This window comes from Ambystoma mexicanum, chromosome 2p (assembly GCF_040938575.1).
Source record: "Ambystoma mexicanum isolate Mex_15411 chromosome 2p, UKY_AmexF1_1, whole genome shotgun sequence".
In the NCBI taxonomy this organism is placed as follows: Eukaryota; Metazoa; Chordata; class Amphibia; order Caudata; family Ambystomatidae; genus Ambystoma; species Ambystoma mexicanum.
The window spans coordinates 1,362,714,848-1,362,733,184 of NC_090923.1; the positions used below are offsets into that span (position 1 = coordinate 1,362,714,848).

Sequence of the window (18,337 nt, forward strand, 5' to 3'; positions counted from 1 at the left end):
GATAGACCAAGGATTCAAATATAGATCTGTGGGCTAGGTGGGAGATCCAGGCTTCTTGTTGGATACATTGTAGGTGCAGGGAGGTAACATCAGATTTGGCAAATGCACCACATGTTTCCTCGCACATCATTTAATACAAAGGCCGTCCCACCCATGATTTATTTTTTGTGTGCAGGGCTACCAATGATAAATGTTACATTAAAGTTTTTAAATATTGTAAGGAAGGCATGGTATCAAAGTAAGACTGACATAGGTGATCACAGTTCAAGGGTGTTTATTAAACTTTACAAATGTGTGATAAACGCCTATCTAAACTTAAATCTACAGATGGGAGCAAGCTACGACCATCAAATAATAATAAGGCAGTCCTAGTGGAGTCTTGTCAAAATAAAAGGGCCTATACTACAAAAACCTATTGCCAATCCTTACCACTAATTTACAAATAATGTGGGGTAATGTTCATGAAAAAGAAAGAAGTGTTCACAAAATGATAAGTCTGGATATTTAGGTTGTTGGCCTCCCTTCCCCACGTTTTCAGCACTGGGCAAGGCAGTTCACTTGAGCATAGCACACTCTCTGGCTTCTTCAGCATGAGGACACATTTCCATTACCAGCATCAGGGCCTTCTGTGCACAAGTCTCTTAAGTTTTCAAAGTCTCTTGATTCAGAGGGCCTGATGAAAGGTTCAGGTTCCTTTACAAGTACTCCAATCAGGCGATAAACTCTTCACCCTGGATTCCCCTCTTCCGGGCTCAGATCCTCTTCTCCAATGCCTATACAATATATTTTCTCGAATGACTCGCGGTTCATCCCGGATCTCATTCAGCCAGGCTCAGATCCCTTTTCACAATTAGTCTCCCTCAGCCAGGATCGGACCAATTGCAGTTTGTATTAGCTATCGAAGACTTTCGAATGTGCACAGGGTTTTGCTTGACTCGTTGCAGGACCACTTCAATTTCACAGTTTACAGTTTTACACTCCCATTTGGATACCTAACATAGACCTTCAAATGAGCACCCACATGGTGCCGGACCACTCTGTATATGTTAGCTATATTGGCTTCAAAAGTTCAGTCACTCCTTGGATATTTAATTATATTCGCACCGCTCATCACATACGCCTCACACTCTGTTCTTTACAGATTTATTCATACAATGTTGCTGCTTGCAACCTTGGTTGTAACACAGACCGGTCCGCTATCAGTCTCCCTGCCTCACCGGCTGTGCTGACTTTGTTGGCGCTGCTTTAGGAGCCAAGTACAGTACCACAGCGGCAATTGCTCCTCCCCGCCTTGTCTATCGATGCGGGAGGACCCCGGGTACCTTCGACACACAATGCCCCTTTCTTCAGTGTTAATTAACAGTCTTATGTTTCTTATTCTTGAGGGTTCGTGAAAGTAGAGGTTCTTCTCCGAAAAGGTCAAGGGTACTTACCTCCTTGCAACCCTCTATGGTTTTACCATCTTTCTGCTCGTATTAAACTGCTATCTTGGAACTGCTGCTTCCTCGTGGGTTTTGCCTTGCTCAGAGTGTGCTTTCATGCTCTGCCTTTTATCCGTGTGGGGAAGTGTAATGGAAGTTAGGTGTGTGTAATTATCAGTAACGGCCTGACTCTGCCTGACTTTTGCGCTGGGACATGTCAGGTATACGGCTCAGATGTTAGTCTGTTTTCTATCACAGTGAGCTGTCAGTGAGAAAGTGTTCATGTCGGAAAAGGGGTGGGGGGTTTGAGTTCCTAAGTATCCTATTTGGTGGAATGGGGAAAAGGTATTAAAGGGAAGGGGATACAGCATCTCACCATTCGGTGTCCCACGCCCACTCCTTGAAGACCCCTCATCAAGGTGATCCTCTGGCACTGGTCCACCCCCAGGAACTGGATCCAAAAGCAATGTCTGTGCCCTGGCCACCTGGATGATAGATCCCCGGACACTAGCGGGTGAGACATCTTCTGGTTTCTCACAATATGTACTACTAAACATAAGGCTACATATCTTAAATGATGTGCATGGTCATGTATGTACAACGGGAAATAGGGTAAATGACATGAAATAGACCGTAATGACCCTGATGCTACTGAAAGTTCTGGAAAGGCGATATGGTATAAGTGATATACTTAGCAACAGAGGAATGGGGGACTGTTGTTTAATGTTATCAATGACGGTATGATTGTAATACCAAATGTTAGTGTATGGTTTTAAGTACTGTGTTTTAAGTCTTTTAATTTTATTTACTGTAACTTTGTAAGTGTACTTTTATGACTTTTGCCGAAACAAAAAAAATTAGTCTGTTCCTCTGGCACTACATGTACTACTGTTACAAACATATCAATGGAGCTGTGTGGATAAAAGCAGTGGGGCAAGCTGCTATGTGTTCGCTTCTTCTTTTTCATTGGGGGTATTTTTGCTCCCTATTTTTCATTTTTGTGAAAATTTGACAAATTGTTAGGGATTAAAAGTGGCTGATACACCCCTTATCTGTAGTGGTTCGGAAAACCCCTCCCATCACTCAGTCAGTATGGTGGGCCATAAACCATTAAATCTTGAGGGCGGGGGAGAAAGGTAGGTTTCAGTTATTTTTCTGTGAAATTGGGAATGTCTCTCCATGTTCTGCCCAGGGGGGAACCCTTTTAGCAGATGCAAATTTAAAAAGCGCTCCACCTGCGGGTAAATCGATTCTGGTTCCAGTTGCAGCTCCTTTAGTGCAGGATAAGTAGGAGGTGGAAAACAAACTTAAGGCATGTCAATTCTCCTGTTCCTTCTAGGTTCTGGGATGCTCTGCATTCCGAATATTGGCGTGGCATGTGCTGATGGGAAATCAGGTCATATGGAAAGGGCAAGATCGCAATCTAATTCAGTCAGCCTTCCAGGTCCTGCAGGTAAGACTCTGCTTCCCAACTCTTTAAATGGAGATCTATATTTAATGGCGAGACATGTCGCTCGACTAAGGAAGTGTAAGGAAATTGGTAATAGTTTCTAATGTTTTTGTAGATTTCCTAGATTTTTGTTCTTGTAGTTCTTTAAATCAATATTGATTATCAGATATGCCCCACACTCAGGATAATGGTGCACTCGTTATTAGGGTGGCTTAGAGTTATATTTTAAGCTAAATACAGAGTAACCCCATTAAAAGAAACTATACATTAGGTGGGCAGTTGGCATAGTACGGGTGGCCATGCAAGGTTATTGCAAAGTTTGCCTAGTCGTATCATGTAGTTATTTGAACTTCTTAGTAGTGTCGGGGGATGTAGGGATAGGTGGATTTTATGGTGTGACTGAGGATAGTGCCTCCTTCTGTCATCCCTGCCCAGTTTCCCATATTCTAAAAGGTTATCTCCTTATTATGGTCTGGCACTTCTATATTAGAATGCTGCTCTTGCTCTGTGTGGTACCTTCTTAGCCCAGTGTAGTTCTGAGGTCCACAGGTATCCATGGTCGCAAGAAGGTGACATTAGAGGGCTTGCATCAGGATTTCAGTTGCGTAGAGCAGAACATTTTGTTGAAGGTATGATAGGTTTACGGGTTTGCCTTCCTAATGAAAATACTTAAAAACAAAATGTATGTTGGGATATTTATGCCTTGATGGTGGTATCATTAATTGGTTAATATGCGAGAGATTATCACTCTAATGCGCCAACTCATTAATCCGTTAAATGAAAACTTGTTTACTCTTTATGGTGAGTCAAAACAAGTTTATTTCCATAATGTTATCTTCACACTGGTCAAGATTTGACTTCAAGTTCTAATTCCACAATACAATTTATAATGTTCAGTGTTCTTTTCACACTGGTCAAAGTTTGTCTTCAAATTTTATTTCCCGAGTACAATATAATTTCAAAGTACAATTCTATTCATTTTATCACTTTCTCGACACGTGTTTCCCCATTGTCACTCCCAATGGTTCCTCAGAAGAAAGAAGAAGAAATAGTTTTGATCTGTAGACAAAAAAGAAAAGTAGAAAAGAAGGCGGGGGAAGCAAAGGAATCAATTGTAATTTTAATTTCCCCTTATGTTTTTGAAAATGATTTGTTTAATTCATGAAAGTGTAACTGACTCACCCTTTTAATTTGTCTGATAATTCTTAAATTTCTTTTTCCATTATACTGGTTCGACACATTGTTGTTTTTGTCTAATCTCTTCTCAAAGAAAAAAATCCTCAATTATGGTGTTAGAAAGTAAAAAAGAAAACAAAAGGGAAGAGAAAAAAAAAGGAAAAGTTTGTTTAGGGAAAATTGCCTTCCTCTTTGGGTTGGAGAACAAATTATTGGGTTATTACAAATAGTACTAGTTATGGCGTTGGTTTTAGCCTTACCTTTGTTTAATACAGCTTTCTGTTAAAAAATGAAGTTTCCAGGCCTTGGTAAGCCTCTCCCTTGTCCTCGGCTGCTTTCGCATTGAAAGCCTGCCGAAATCCACTATTTATAGCGTGCGATGATGTCATCACACCGCACCTGCCGTTAAAATAGCGTGACGCGATGACGTCATACGTTTGCACGTACCCAACGCTCCCGGTGGCCATTTTGGAGCGAGTAGGATCCCGTGAGAGCAAAAGCACCCCAGATAATATAATCTGTTTAATTCTTATGGTGGTGTTTAGTTGGTTTGTAAAGCTGTGGATCACGTATTTATAATTCAAAATGATCCCTGAAATAAGATGATTGGCCTAAATTTACAGCTTTTGATTGCTGTGTAAATCCTATAGTCCTTAATGCTAATAGAATAATTAGATAACGAAAAATTAACATGGTTGAATAAAGTTGTGAAGTTTACGAAGAAAGACAGAAGTAAGGGCAAATAATGTCTCAATGTATATTACATATTCGATCATATGCATTATCTTGCATATTTTTCTGCATGTTATTAAACAAACAAAATTTACAGCCAATTATACATTTCTGAATCACAATTTAATCCTGAGATACACACATCCATTATGCAAATCCATTTGCTTTCTTGTTTCCTTAATTGTTCCTCTTTGTCTCATCCTCTTGGTGGGGAGGACATTTTCTCCAAGCCAAAGATTTTTAGCGATGCAATTTCAAATTCTGGATGCTTGTTGATAATGTGAACTGATAGGGGAGATCTAAGGTCTTTATGTTTGATTGCTCTAATGTGTTCAAAGATTCTCACTTTCAATTTTCTTATTGTGCTCCCTATGTAGATTTTTTTACAAATGCATTTGTAATATACCTTGAGACATTATTTGCCCTTACGTCTGTCTTTCTTCGTAAACTTCACAACTTTATTCAACCCTGTTAATTTTTCGTTATCTAATTGTTTTGTTAGCATTAAGGACTATAGGATTTACACAGCAATCAAAAGCTGTAAATTTAGGCCAATCGTCTTATTTCAGGGATCATTTTGATTTATAGTTACGTGATCCCCAGCTTTACAAACCACCTAATCACCGCCATAAAAATTAAACAGATTATATTATCTGGGGTGCTTTTGCTCTCACGGCATCCTACTCGCTCCAAAATGGCCACCGGGAGCGTTGGGTACGTGCAAACGTATGACGTCACCGTGTCACGCTATTTTAACGGCACCCGCGGTGTGATGACATCATCGCACGCTATAAATAGCGGATTTCGGCAGGCTTTCAATGCGAAAGCAGCCGAGGACAAGGGAGAGGCTTACCAAGGCCTGGAAACTTCATTTTTGAACAGAAAGCTGTATTAAACAAAGGTAAGGCTAAAACCAATGCCATAACTAGTACTATTTGTAATAACCCAATAGTTTGTTCTCCAACCCAAAGATGAAGGCAATTTTCCCTAAACAAACTTTTCCTTTTTCTTTTTCTCTTCCCTTTTGTTTTCTTTTTCTTTTTTACTTTCTAACAGCATAATTGAGGATTTTGTTCTTTGAGAAGAGATTAGACAAAAACAACAATTTGTCGAACCAGTATAATGGAAAAAGAAATTTAAGAATTATCAGACAAATTAAAAGGGTGAGTCAGTTACACTTTCATGAATTAAACAAATAATTTTCAAAAACATAAGGGGGAATTAAAATTACAATTGATTCCTTTGCCCCCCCCCTTCTTTTCTACTTTTCTTTTTTGTCTACAGATCAAAACTATTTCTTCTTTTTTCTCCTGAGGAACCATTGGGATTGACAATGGGGAACCACGTGTCGAGAAAGCGATAAAATGAATAGAATTGTACTTTGAAATTATATTGTACTCTGGAAATAAAATTTGAAGACAAACTTTGACCAGTGTGTAAAGAACACGGAACATTATAAATTGTATTGTGGAATTAGAACTTGAAGTCAAATCTTGACCAGTGTGAAGATAACATTATGGAAATAAACTCGATTTGACTCATCATAAAGAGTAAACAAGTTTTCATTTAACGGATTAATGAGTTGGCGCATTAGAGTGATAATCTCTCGCATATTAACCAATTAATGAAATTAACTTGTGAAGTAGCCACACAAATATATGCGAGGCACCCATGCTGACGACTTTTTCAATTGTTAAAAATCAACCATTTCAACTAAACAATTGATGTCGCCAAGTTTGAGCTTAGTTTGGTTACAAAATATTATTTTCTAACTTGATTGTGGTATGCTTGCATTATGTTTTGACTTCACTTTTTTATGTGGCACAATTAAAGCAACTGTGCTGTTTAGCTGCTCAAACATCCTTGAATGTCTCTGTTACAAAAGCTTCAGTTTACTCATATTAATAGATCATTGGGTAGAAGTCTGAGAACTAAAGAGAGCTAACCATTCTGTCAATTGTCTCCACCTTTTATCTGTGGGCTGTTGTGGTCTCACACTAGCGGCTGAATGCTAAGGTGCTACTGGGGAGACAAGTACACAAAAGGGAATGTGAGTGAGGCTATCATGCCATAGAATTCTTTACAAAAAGACCAGCCATTTAGCTGTGTATTCAGATCTATCCCTTTGTCTCTCCTGTGTTTTAACTTTGCTTCTGTACTAGCGTTTCATTCTTTTTCACCTGACTTTAGAAATGTACATGCAAAAGGCCTGGTAAGAGACTTTTGGTGATGGAGAAATCTGTAACAGAAATAATGTAGTGGTTTTGTGTGGAAAGGAGGAAGACACCTCTCAGAGTATGCATTGTTTGAGTTTTAAAGGCAATATTATTATTTAGCATTCATATCCACTCCATTGAGATATGAGCATGTTGGACACAATCCTCTTTGAAGCTTATGGACTCAAAAGTGCTGGAAGGATTTCATTTGTCTGAAGTGTTCCTTTTGTGTCTTGTGCTTTAGGCCATGCTGCCTGTTGGCTGTGTGCGGACCATCCCGTACAGTGAACAGTACGAGGAAACCTATCGTTGCAACTTCTTGGGGCTCAGTCCCCATGTGCAGATCCCATCACATATACAGTCCTCTGGTAAGACCGAACCCTTTTCGTAAAACCACATTTCGTTCATCTTATTTCCAATTGATCACCATTATCATTGCCTTATGCACCTCCCATATTACTTCTTTTCAGTCGTGACATGATCAGCAGCGGCTGGTGATTTATTTTAACTGGAGGGGTGTAAATATATTTGACCCAGATATGCGACAGTGACTGAGCATAGGCAGGGAGCCCATACCAATCAAGGACGTTTGGTGCCGGGGGACGCGAGGGCCGTTCTCCCCCGAGAATTTCTTTTTACATAATGGGTTAAAATGGTGAAATTTAGTGCACAATTATTAGAAAAATTGGGTAAAAAGCAAACCATGTGCAATTGCTTTTCCAGGGTAACTCATGAACAAAATCCAATAGATGCAGGTCACCAACATTTACAATACTGACTGCACCATTATACCCTAGTATTCCCATATAAGAACATAATCATGTTTGCTTTGCGCATAATGTCAGTAATGATATTATAAGAAAACATGTCGATGTTTGTTCTGCTAATATATGGCAGTATCCCCACGTAAGAACATACTCCAGTTGCCTTTACCGTTACAAATGCATGCCAAAGTATAAAAACATGTCCAAACTGGCTGCACTAAAATTCCAGCACTTATCATGCTTGCTTTCTCAACCATGCCCAGTAAAAAATGCCATGCCTGCTCCATGGTGCGCCCCCGCCTTACACTCAGGCAGAATCATATTAATGATAAATGTGAGTGTGTGATTGCGAGGTGCCGGAGGCCCAGGGGGTAGATGTGTCTCAGAAGCTGAGGTCCCAGGGTACAGCCATGGCATTTCTTACTGGGCTTAAATGCCCAGTAGAAAATTGCCTTGCACGCCCCCTGAGGCACGAGCGCCTCACAGGCACACATTGATTGTCATGCCTGCCCCATGGGCCCCATTGCTTCACATGGTGAACGTGATTGTGTGTATGCAAGGTGCTGGGGGGGGGGCCACAAGGGTCAGGCATGCGATTTTTGAGTAGACATCTATGATGGATGTCCAGAAAAAAAATGCCATCCCTGTCCCTTGGGCCCCGCAGCGCCTAATACACGCACACAATCAATGTGATAATGTGCGTATACGAGGTGCTGAGTGGCCCAGGGGGGCCAGTTATGGTATTTTGTACTGGACATCTATGATAGATGTCCAGTAAACAAATATCATCACTGTCCCCTGGGTCCGATGATGCCTCCTAAGGAGAGCTTATTTTGTTATTTTGGCCGGTGGGGAGTGGGATTGAGCAACAAAGGCATTTTAAAATGCCTTTGTTATACAAACCTCCTCCCTCCACTCACCAAACTCGGCTCCACGGACCAGCACAAACACACACACACAACACTGTATGTGTATGTATGTGTGTGTGTTTGTGATGGTACTGTGAGAAACCTGAGGGCATCCTAAAACCTATTCCCCTTGGATCCTCTTCTCAGGTGGCCAGAGAAAGGCCATCGTTTTTAGATCCTGAGGGTGGAAATTTGAGGGGTGATCACCTGGTTGGAGTGTCCTTGGGGCGTCGGAGAGGATGTCCACAGGCGAGACCTGGAATCCCCCTTTTCCTTGTGATAACCAATACCTTACCCTCCCCTGCCTTTTATAGGCTATTGCCAATCCCATACCGTCATTCCCCCTCGGTCACACCGCTATAGTACTGGGACAAGTAAGAGGGGACTAGGAATGGTACACACTAACAGGTCATTTCACTACTCTGGTACTGAGACGAGGAAGAGGCCTCATGGCTGTTATGAGGGTCAGGTATATCCAGACACCACCAGTAACTATGGCCAGGCAAGGTTTAAAGACTTGCACCTGCAACCTGTTAAGTGGCTGCTGGTGCATAAATGGTTGAGCCGACAATTAGAGAGGGAGACCAGCAGGAGAGAAGCCGGGCCCTGTGTGCCGGGCCTGCGAGGAGAGAAATCCTGTCGAGAGGGAGGCTGCCGAAAAGGGTCCTGCCTGGAGGTCAGGACGCCAGCAAATATCCAGCAGGAGAGAAGCCGGGCTGGGTGGGCCGTGGGAGGATCAGAGCTGCTCAAGCCTCCTTGGTCGGGTGCCCACGGCACAGAAGAGACCTCAGTGTCGCAAGCTACAGGTGGTGAGCGGAGCTGCCGGCAACCCACAGCGAGGTTTGCAAAGTGCAAGCGCGGCTCACAGCATTACAGAGACGTGGAAGTGTAGCAGAGAGCAAGGAAGAAGACGCCCGGAGGAGCCACCAGGGTCCGGTGAGCGAACAAAAGGAAACACATGTACCGGGCGCTCCTGGGGTTATTGTGAAGCAAATGTAATTGCCGGATGAACGAAAATCGATATCCAAGCCCAAGTTAACCCAAATTGAGGGTTATATGTGATGTTACCGACAACAAAAGCAGAGTAGTACATAACAGAGCGGACAAAACATTGAAAAACACATTTCTTTAGGTTTTTTTAATTTTAGGGTGTCCCCCCCACAAGTTCTCCTTTTTTTATACCCTTTTAAAACCACCCCAACCCCATTCCGACCCATTTTAACCCCTTACCCCACTACCTTTTAGATATTTATTTAATATTTTCTGTGTTTTTCAGTGTCATTGCCCGCTCTGTTATGTACCACTCTGTTTTGCTCGCAATAAAATGACTGGATACCAAAGTGAGGGGTTATACTAGCAAGTTGAACTATGAGAGAAAGCGTTGTGAATAAAGCATTATTGAATACTGAACTAAAGGAAAGCTTTGAGAAACTTATGAATGAAAAGCAAGCATGTGTGGAACACATGCAAAAAATAATGAAAGGCAATGCACGAATCCTATGAGATAAAGTGACAAAGCAAGTGATGAACATTACTGAAGAGTGTGAAAGTAATGTAGTGAAGGAAAGTAGACACCATGGAGTGAACTCAGTGAAAAGAACACATTGTGGCAAAGCCAAGAGACTGGCTGTGAGAAACCAAAGTGAAAGTGAACCAAAACACAGGGACAGTGACAGAGAAACTTGTGTGGGCAAGAAAGCCAAGGGTTATCGGTTGTCTGACCTGTAATGGGTGAACTGTGTGGTCCAACAACTGCGTCGAGACCGAGGATACGCTGTTTGTGAAAGTCAAAGAAACATACAGGTACGCATGAAAGATATTGCTGAAGTGGAAGCAGAAGAGAGCAATCTGTGTAAACTCTTAAGGAATCAGAAGGAGTGTAAAATTGACCCAGAACTGAAGTGTGAACTGGCAAGCAGCACAAGTTGATGTCTTGGGGAAGGGAACCTCAAGGCCCGTTTGGAACGGTCTTATCTTCTTGGGGAAGGAAAACCTGAGACTTGTGGAACTGTTTTGAACTTGGGGAAGGGAAGCTGAAAAGTAAGCCAAAAGCTGGAAGAAGCTCAGAACTTTTTTCTTGGAACACTGCTTAGTTTGTTGTTGACATCCCTACACATTGGGCCTCATTACGAGTCCGGCGGTAACCAAGGCGGTAAAACCACCTGGTTACCGCCGGACTCGTATTACCATTCCGCCTCCGTGATTCCGGGAATTACCGGGGCATTACAACCCCGGTTTTCCGGGAATCACGGAGGCGGAATGGTGTTAATCTCCATTCCCAATGAGTCCTATTGGACTCAAGGGGAATGGGGATCATGGAAACACCGGCAGCATCTCGTAATGCTGCCGGTGTTTCCTCGTCCGTCAAACCTGGCGGGAACATCACCTCCCGCCTGCAGGAGTCAGGATCAGGCGGTCCGGAAACAACGGTGGCGGCGGGTTTAACGCCACCGTTATTTACTGACCGCCTGATTTGTAATGAGGCCCATTGTTTAGCTTTAGTCGTGAGGGCAAGCATAGGTTTTTGGACACAGACAGACTTTTAAGTTGAACTTTACTCACTCAGACTATCCTTAGTTTCTTTAGGAAGGGAAATCCCACCTAAGCATAGGGCAAGTTAGGCCTTACACCAGCCTGGCATTTCAGTTAATAAAAGTATTTTATTTGAACTTTGAATCTGTTGTCTGTGTCTTGCTTCATGATGCCTTCACAGTACACACACATACAACATTCACCCAAGCACCCATCATGCACTCTCTCATAACACAAGCATACACGCATCCACACACATATTTAAATAATAAATAAATACCCATACAAATAAACACATTTACACAACATACACACAGCAATCACTCTCTCATTCACACCAGTATCCATCAAAACATTCACCCAACAACCCAAGCATGTACGCATCCATATACATAATTTAAATAAAACAATACATGGACATAAACAAACATACCTTCTGCCGCGGGTCCTGACGTTTCCTCTCCAGCGCTCCAGCCCCTGCTAGCATGAACAGGAAGCTTCCTGGTTCCTGCACATGCGTGTAAGGGCCTGAGCGCGAGTGAGCAGACGCCCCACTTCAGCCTGCTCTGTCTATGTGCGAGGAGGTGCAGGGGTGCCGCCTTGCACATACAGACATGCAGTTCCCCAGACAGCATTTCCAATGAGCCAGGCAAGGCTGGGGAAGCAAAGCGCCCCCAGCCTTGCATGGCTCATTGAGCTTGTGTGGCTGGGGAACTGGAACTGTCAAAGGGAAACATTGTTTCCCTTCAACAGTTTAGAGCGCTCCCTCGGCTGAAAAAAACAGCTGAGCGAGCGCTCAGTATTTCACTGGGCTGGCTCCTCCGTAATGGGCGAGAGGGGGCCAAGACCCAGTGGGTCGACTCCCCTTCGCCCATTATAGACGAGTTGCCCCTGTACTTGACTTATGGCAATCCGACATGTATTGGATTGCATCCTTTCCCTGCTGGGGAGAGTTACAATGACTCACTCAGCGAAGGATTATATGGATCCATTGAGAAGTAGCCTTGATTGGTCGTAAGCTATTTACATGATTGCACTCTTTTCTCAAATTAGCGAGTGTGATTTGAGGCATGAAAAAGGGCGGGGATACTGTGTGAATTCCCCAGAATAGACATTTTCTTTATTTCTCCTCCTGTTTTAAACATATTGTCAGGTCCCTCCCAACATTCATAAACAAATATAATCGAGGACTGTGCTTCTTGGATGTTATGGACAGTCAACCAAAAATATAATGTGCCTGTTTCTCTGAATACAGACAAAATTTGCATTATATAGGTTTAGGTGCTGTGATGAATCTGGGCTACATTTGTCCCTTTGCCTGCTAACCAAGACCCTCCGTAGAGGTTGGGGAAAGTGATAACTCACTGGAATTGACACCCCTCTAGGGTACAAGCACTCCCATTCATATAAGGATCTCCCTATCTCGAATACACTGTCTACAATATGAGGATAACAAAGACTGATGTTACTTCTGTTTTAAATCCAACAAATAGTGATATTGCTTCACCCTCTTTGGCTTCAGGTAATGCTGGATTCCCCTTGAACTCAACAGTCAAAGAGGAACGACGCACCCATTTCAAATACGGCGACAGAAGTAGAGACGAGGAACCTTGAATGGAGGAAAGAGGATCCTACACAGGGGCGAGCCTCTGACATGAAAGGAATGGAGCTGCGCTGCACCACGGAGCCAACGCTAGCATGAAGGAAGGGCAAGAGCAAGGAAAGACGGCAGAAGGCTGGCACTGAGAGTGGCAAGCAAGCCGTAATCGAGACAGGGACGGAAGTATTCTCTCTCCTGTTGGCGTGACAACGCTGCAGCTGTAGTGGGTCTGGGGCCGGCAGAATGATGCTGAAACCAGGGTTACATGGATGAACAAATCCCTGCTCTGAATACAAGGAAGGTGACTGCCGAGATGCGCAGAGTCCAGAGAGCACACACTGATATACCGGAGAGGAGAATGAATCAAAACTACCACGCGGAGACGCTAACCAACTGGAACAGACCCCAAGGTAATAGAGGTAGCAGGATTGTCCAGGGCAGAGTGAGGCAAGTAGGAGGAGAACAGGAAGCCAGAACTGGTAACGCAACCTCTAGAAACCAGAGTCTTTAACATTGGCCAAGGCCAAAGAGATCACCTAAATTAGAGAATCAAAGGGGTAAGGAGAACCCTATTGAAACAAGTGTCATTGTACATTATCTGAATAGAAACAAATTTGTAGGGTTCAGTGAGCAAAACAAAAGCCAAGAGGGGAACAACCAAACTGGTTGAAAAGGGATGAAGGAAACATCCTCTGTTAAAAGGATATACGATGTTTGATTCATATCAATAGTTGCAACTTTTCCTAAGGAAGTTAAAGGGGAAGTTGAAGAGTCTTCTTTGGTGAACAGCCATTGAACATTTTATTCGGAACTGAGAATAATATCCTGAGAGATATTGCCCAAAACGGGGATGGACAAAGCCTGAGCCTGAGGCATAGTGCTCTAGTTTAATTTAAGCAGGTTTTACTTAAATGAAGCTGCAAATACCCTGAGATTTTAGCCATTTATAGACGGGGTGAAGATTTGGAACTGTGTACATCTCAAGGTTTATTGTTAATCTCTGTAAAACCACGTGTCAACAACTGGCGTCAGTGAATTACTGTGATTTTCTTATGCTTAATGTAGCAGGCTATTCATCTACTTGAGTTGTGGGATAATCCCAGCTGCTATGGAATGCATGCCAAATCCAGGTTAAGGAGGCATATAAGGAGTGGGCAATGTATGAGGTTTGGCTAAGCAGTGTTTGCGCTCACTTGTCAGGCAATTATTTGGAGCTCAAATGTACACCTGGCTTCAAGAATCATATTGAAATGCTAGAAATGAAAGAATACTCCTTTCTATTCAAATGTAGGTTAGGAATTCTCACAATACAAACCTTTACCACAGGGTGGGGAACCAGTTTGCAAAGTGTTCCCACTGTATTTTGTATGATGAAACAGTAGTCCACTTCCTACAGTTCTCACTCTCCTCCTTGACACCTGATGCCTCTTCCACCAACACTGCCTTCTCTGGCTTCCAATTCCTACTTTATGACTTATTCTCCTCTCACTTCCCACTTCTTACTTTCACCCCTTACACTTAGTATCCTTAACCATGGGTCAACCCATTTTTACGCTCTCTCCGCACAGACATGCATTGGCTGATGAGCAAATGGAGGCGTACCCACTCGCATGAGGACCTGCAACTCTACCTCTCTGCCCCAAACTCGCTCTAGTCCACCATGCCATCCTGCTCAACCGTCTCCGTGATAAACTGGGGATCACCGGTCAGGCACTGGCGTGGCTGACTTCTTTCCTCTCTGATCGAACCTCCCAGGGTCAACTTGGGTGCTTCCTCTCCTCTATCTCTCACTCTACCTGTGGTGTTCCCCAGGGGTCTAATCTCTCTCCCTGGCTGTTCAACCAATACCTGGAACTTCTTGCCCACCGCATTGCAGTGCTCTGCCCCAACTTCCAGTGCTATGCTGATGACACTCAGCTCATTTTCAGGCTACCCTCACCCACCTCTTCTCCCTCTCTCATCTCTGACTGTCTGTCCGCCATCCAGGAGTGGTGTGCCGCCAATGATCTCTGCCTTAATGCCAATAAGACTGAGATTCTCCTCATCAGCACACCCACACCCTCCTTTCCTGTCACTCTCTATCCGGCCTCTCTTGGCCCTCTTCCTGCTCCCACCTGTGAGGCTAAAAACCTCAGGGTCATCTTCGACTCCACACTCTCCTTCTCTCCTCACCTCTCTGACGTCGCTAAGAAGTCACACTACCAGCTGCACCTCCTCAGAGGTATTCTTCCTTTCCTCTCCTTCCCCCAGAAGCTCACTGTCTCCAGAGCTCTGGTTCTCTCTAGGTTGGACTATTGCAACATCCTCTTTCTAAATCTGCCTGCTTCTACACTTCGCCCTCTGCAACTCATCCAGAACAGGACTGCCAGACTTGTCCTTGGCCTCAAGCCCAGGGATTTTATCTCTCCAGGACTGAAATCTCTGCACTGGCTCCCAGTGGCTGCAAGGATTAAGTTCAAAACCCTCTGCATTGTCCACAAGGCCTTCTGGGACCTGGGGCCTCAATACCTTCAACCCTCTCTTCCTAAATATTTTCCTTCTCGAGCTCTTCTTGTTAGAAGAACTCCTAGAAGCCTATGGAGACACTGGAAGTTACATCAAACACGATATACTCAGTGGAATCCAAGATGGCAGCTCCTTGGTAATATCTCTACCCACTAACAATACAGGTCTAGTCTTTTTCTTTCACTTTGTCCGTCCTCTCTTTCTAGCAATTGTTCGTACTTATCCTGCGCAAACAAACTGGTAACTGCGTTGCTACTCTATTTGCCTTGCTCCCTTGTTTTTGCTCGCTCGTATCTTTTGGTACCGGCTCCCACTCAGACCTCGTTCTGGGTCCTCCCTCTTTCCTCCTCCTTTCTCCCTTCCTTTGTTTTTGACCGTTTCTTTGGGTTTTCTCAATTTTCCTTTCCTCTCGCTCCCGACTAGCCCTCCTCGGCACTGTTTTCTGCTTTCTGTCCTTTCCTGCCGCCCTAGGCAATTCTTGTCCTCAGCTGCGGTAGCCTCCGCTTGCAGCTTCTGTTTTCAGCCGCTCGCGGCTTTATTCTGCACTTACCTTTCCTCTATCCTCGCTTTGACTTACCTAAACATTCTTCTTTCCTTCTCTCTCCTTTGATTCTTCAGTCTTTCCTCTGTTTCTTAATTCTGCTGCCCCATTCCTTTCATTCTGGCTACAGCCGTCTAAGTGATCTACTGCAGTCAAGAACCTTCAGTCAATTGCATCGATTGGATTGGAATCTTCTTCATCCTTCTACCGGACACTACGGAACTTGTGCATCTGATCCTCCTCTACATCTGCACAGTCTGGGTTTTCTTCCCCGAGAGGGTTTCCCAGGGGGCGGAACCCTGGGGAGCACAGAGCACAGATTATCTGGCCTCTGGACCTCCGGGGGGACGCTTCTTACCTCTTCACGTCAGATCTTGGAATCCGAAGAGCCGTGAGTACCCCGTCTGAGTTCCACAGTGGTAAGAGGTTGTAAGAGATAGCAACGCCTATAAAAATAGAAGCATGGATCAACAAATTCAGCAGTTGATGACTGCGGTACAAACTTTGAATACAGAAATGCAGGGATTACGGAATGAAAACACCCTGCTCCGCCAAATGGTTACAAGGACTGAATTACCTCCAGGACCCTTACCTATGGGAAAATATGAAGGCAACCCCAGGAAGCTTAAAGAATTTATAGATTCTTGTACAGTACAATTTACGCTGAAACTGGTATTTTTTCCTACAGAACGGTCCAAGGTTAGTTTTATTATATCTAATCTCTCTGGTAGTGCTCTAGCTTAAGCTACTCCCTTAGTCACCACTAACAATGAACTCTTAGACTCTTTAGCAGGCTTTCTCAATAGTCTACATGCCATGTTTGGTCGCAGAGAATTAGTGGTCACAGCCCAGGAAAACCTTCTTGATTTAAAGCAAGGAACCATGGAACTAATGTCTTTTATAACACAATTCAAGCACTTGGCTAACGAGACAGCATGGTCCGATGATGCCCTCTTAACCATATTCAGAAGAAATGTTAACGAGGAATTAAAGGACGAGTTATCTCGTGTTCCCCGCCTACATAATCTTGCAGAGATGATCACTCTTGTTCTTCAAATGGATTATCGCACCAAGAACGAAATACGGAGAGAAGGAAAGGAAAGGCAAAAGGAATACCATCTTCGCTTAGAAACGATACACTCAAGACATCCCGTTCCACCGAAGATGAACCTATGCAAATAGGCACTACTCGAGGCCCTCTTACAACAGAAGAGAGGAACAGGAGACGTACTCTGGGGTTGTGCATGTATTGCGGATCCGATAAACATGTACTTAAAGACTGTAACTTGGTTCCTCCACAGCGCTCGGGAAACGCACCCACCCGTTCATAAGGGGAACCGTGAACGGGTCCATTTTGAAGCGTTCCCTCAACTGCGTAACTAATGCCCCGCAAATGGTAGTGTTACCGTTAACCATCCAATTCCAGGACACTATAATCGAAAAGGTACCAGCACTGGGTATTATCCTCTCTGCTGAAGGGGCTTCCATGGATCCACGAAAGGTACATGGCATACTGCAATGGAAGGCTCCTGAAGGGGTAAAAGAACTCCAAAGATTTCTGGGATTCTCGAACTTTTATCGCAGATATATCCCTAACTTCTCAAAAACCATCAAACCCTTGACCACTCTTCTTCAAAAGGGCAAGAAATATATATGGACTACGGAGACACAACAAGCCTTCGACAAACTTAAGACTGCCTTTTCTACTGCACCTATCCTGAGATTACCAGATCAAACAAGACCATTTGTTCTCGAAACTGATGCCTCACATTCAGTTATTGGGCGAGTGTTAAAACAGGCCTCCTTGTCGGGCTTCGAACACCCCATAGCATACATGTCAAAGACCTTACTCCCTTCGGAACAAAACTACACAGTCCTTGAGAAGGAACTACTCGCTATTAAGAAGGCATGCCAAGAGTGGAGACATCTCTTAATAGGAGCAAGACATCCTATCACCATCAGAACTGACCATAGTAATCTGAAGGTACTCCAAAACTATGAATGTCAGAACAGTCGCCAAGCCCGCTGGGCCTACTTCTTTTCCTCCTTTGACTTCATCATTACTCACATTCCTGGAACCAACAATCAATTGGCGGACGCCTTATCCCAGAGTCTACAAACAGAAGAGAACCACATTCAAGAGAAGATATTACCTCAAGCCACTTTTATCTTTTTGGTATCCACCTTTCTTCAGGACATCCGCAAACAGCTCCATGGAATCAATGAAATGGATATCCAAAAATACCAACTCCAGAAAGAACAAGGATTGTACTACCACAGAGCTTTACGTGCCCACTGAGTCCCTCAGAAAACAGGTATTATACATGTGTCACGACCACAAGATCGCAGGACATAGGGGAATAGCCAACACCCTCGAACTAGTAAATAGACATTTCTGGTGGCCATCTGTTTCTTTGGACGTAAGAGACTACGTTACAGCATGTCCTGTATGTCTTCAAGAAAAGACACCAAGAAGACTACCGATAGGGAAG

At 43.7% G+C, this 18,337-nt stretch overlaps 1 protein-coding gene across 3 annotated transcripts in view; it reads left to right on the plus strand.

The window, feature by feature from the left end:
• The window catches only part of FLCN (folliculin), a 611,825-nt gene that overhangs the window by 407,592 nt on the left and 185,896 nt on the right, over positions 1-18,337 (plus strand). For all 3 annotated transcript variants that reach the window (XM_069645735.1, XM_069645734.1, XM_069645736.1), the window contains exons 8-9: positions 2,761-2,874; positions 7,240-7,363. In XM_069645735.1, coding sequence (XP_069501836.1) covers positions 2,761-2,874; positions 7,240-7,363 — 238 coding nt within the window. The remainder of the gene's footprint in view (positions 1-2,760; positions 2,875-7,239; positions 7,364-18,337) is intronic.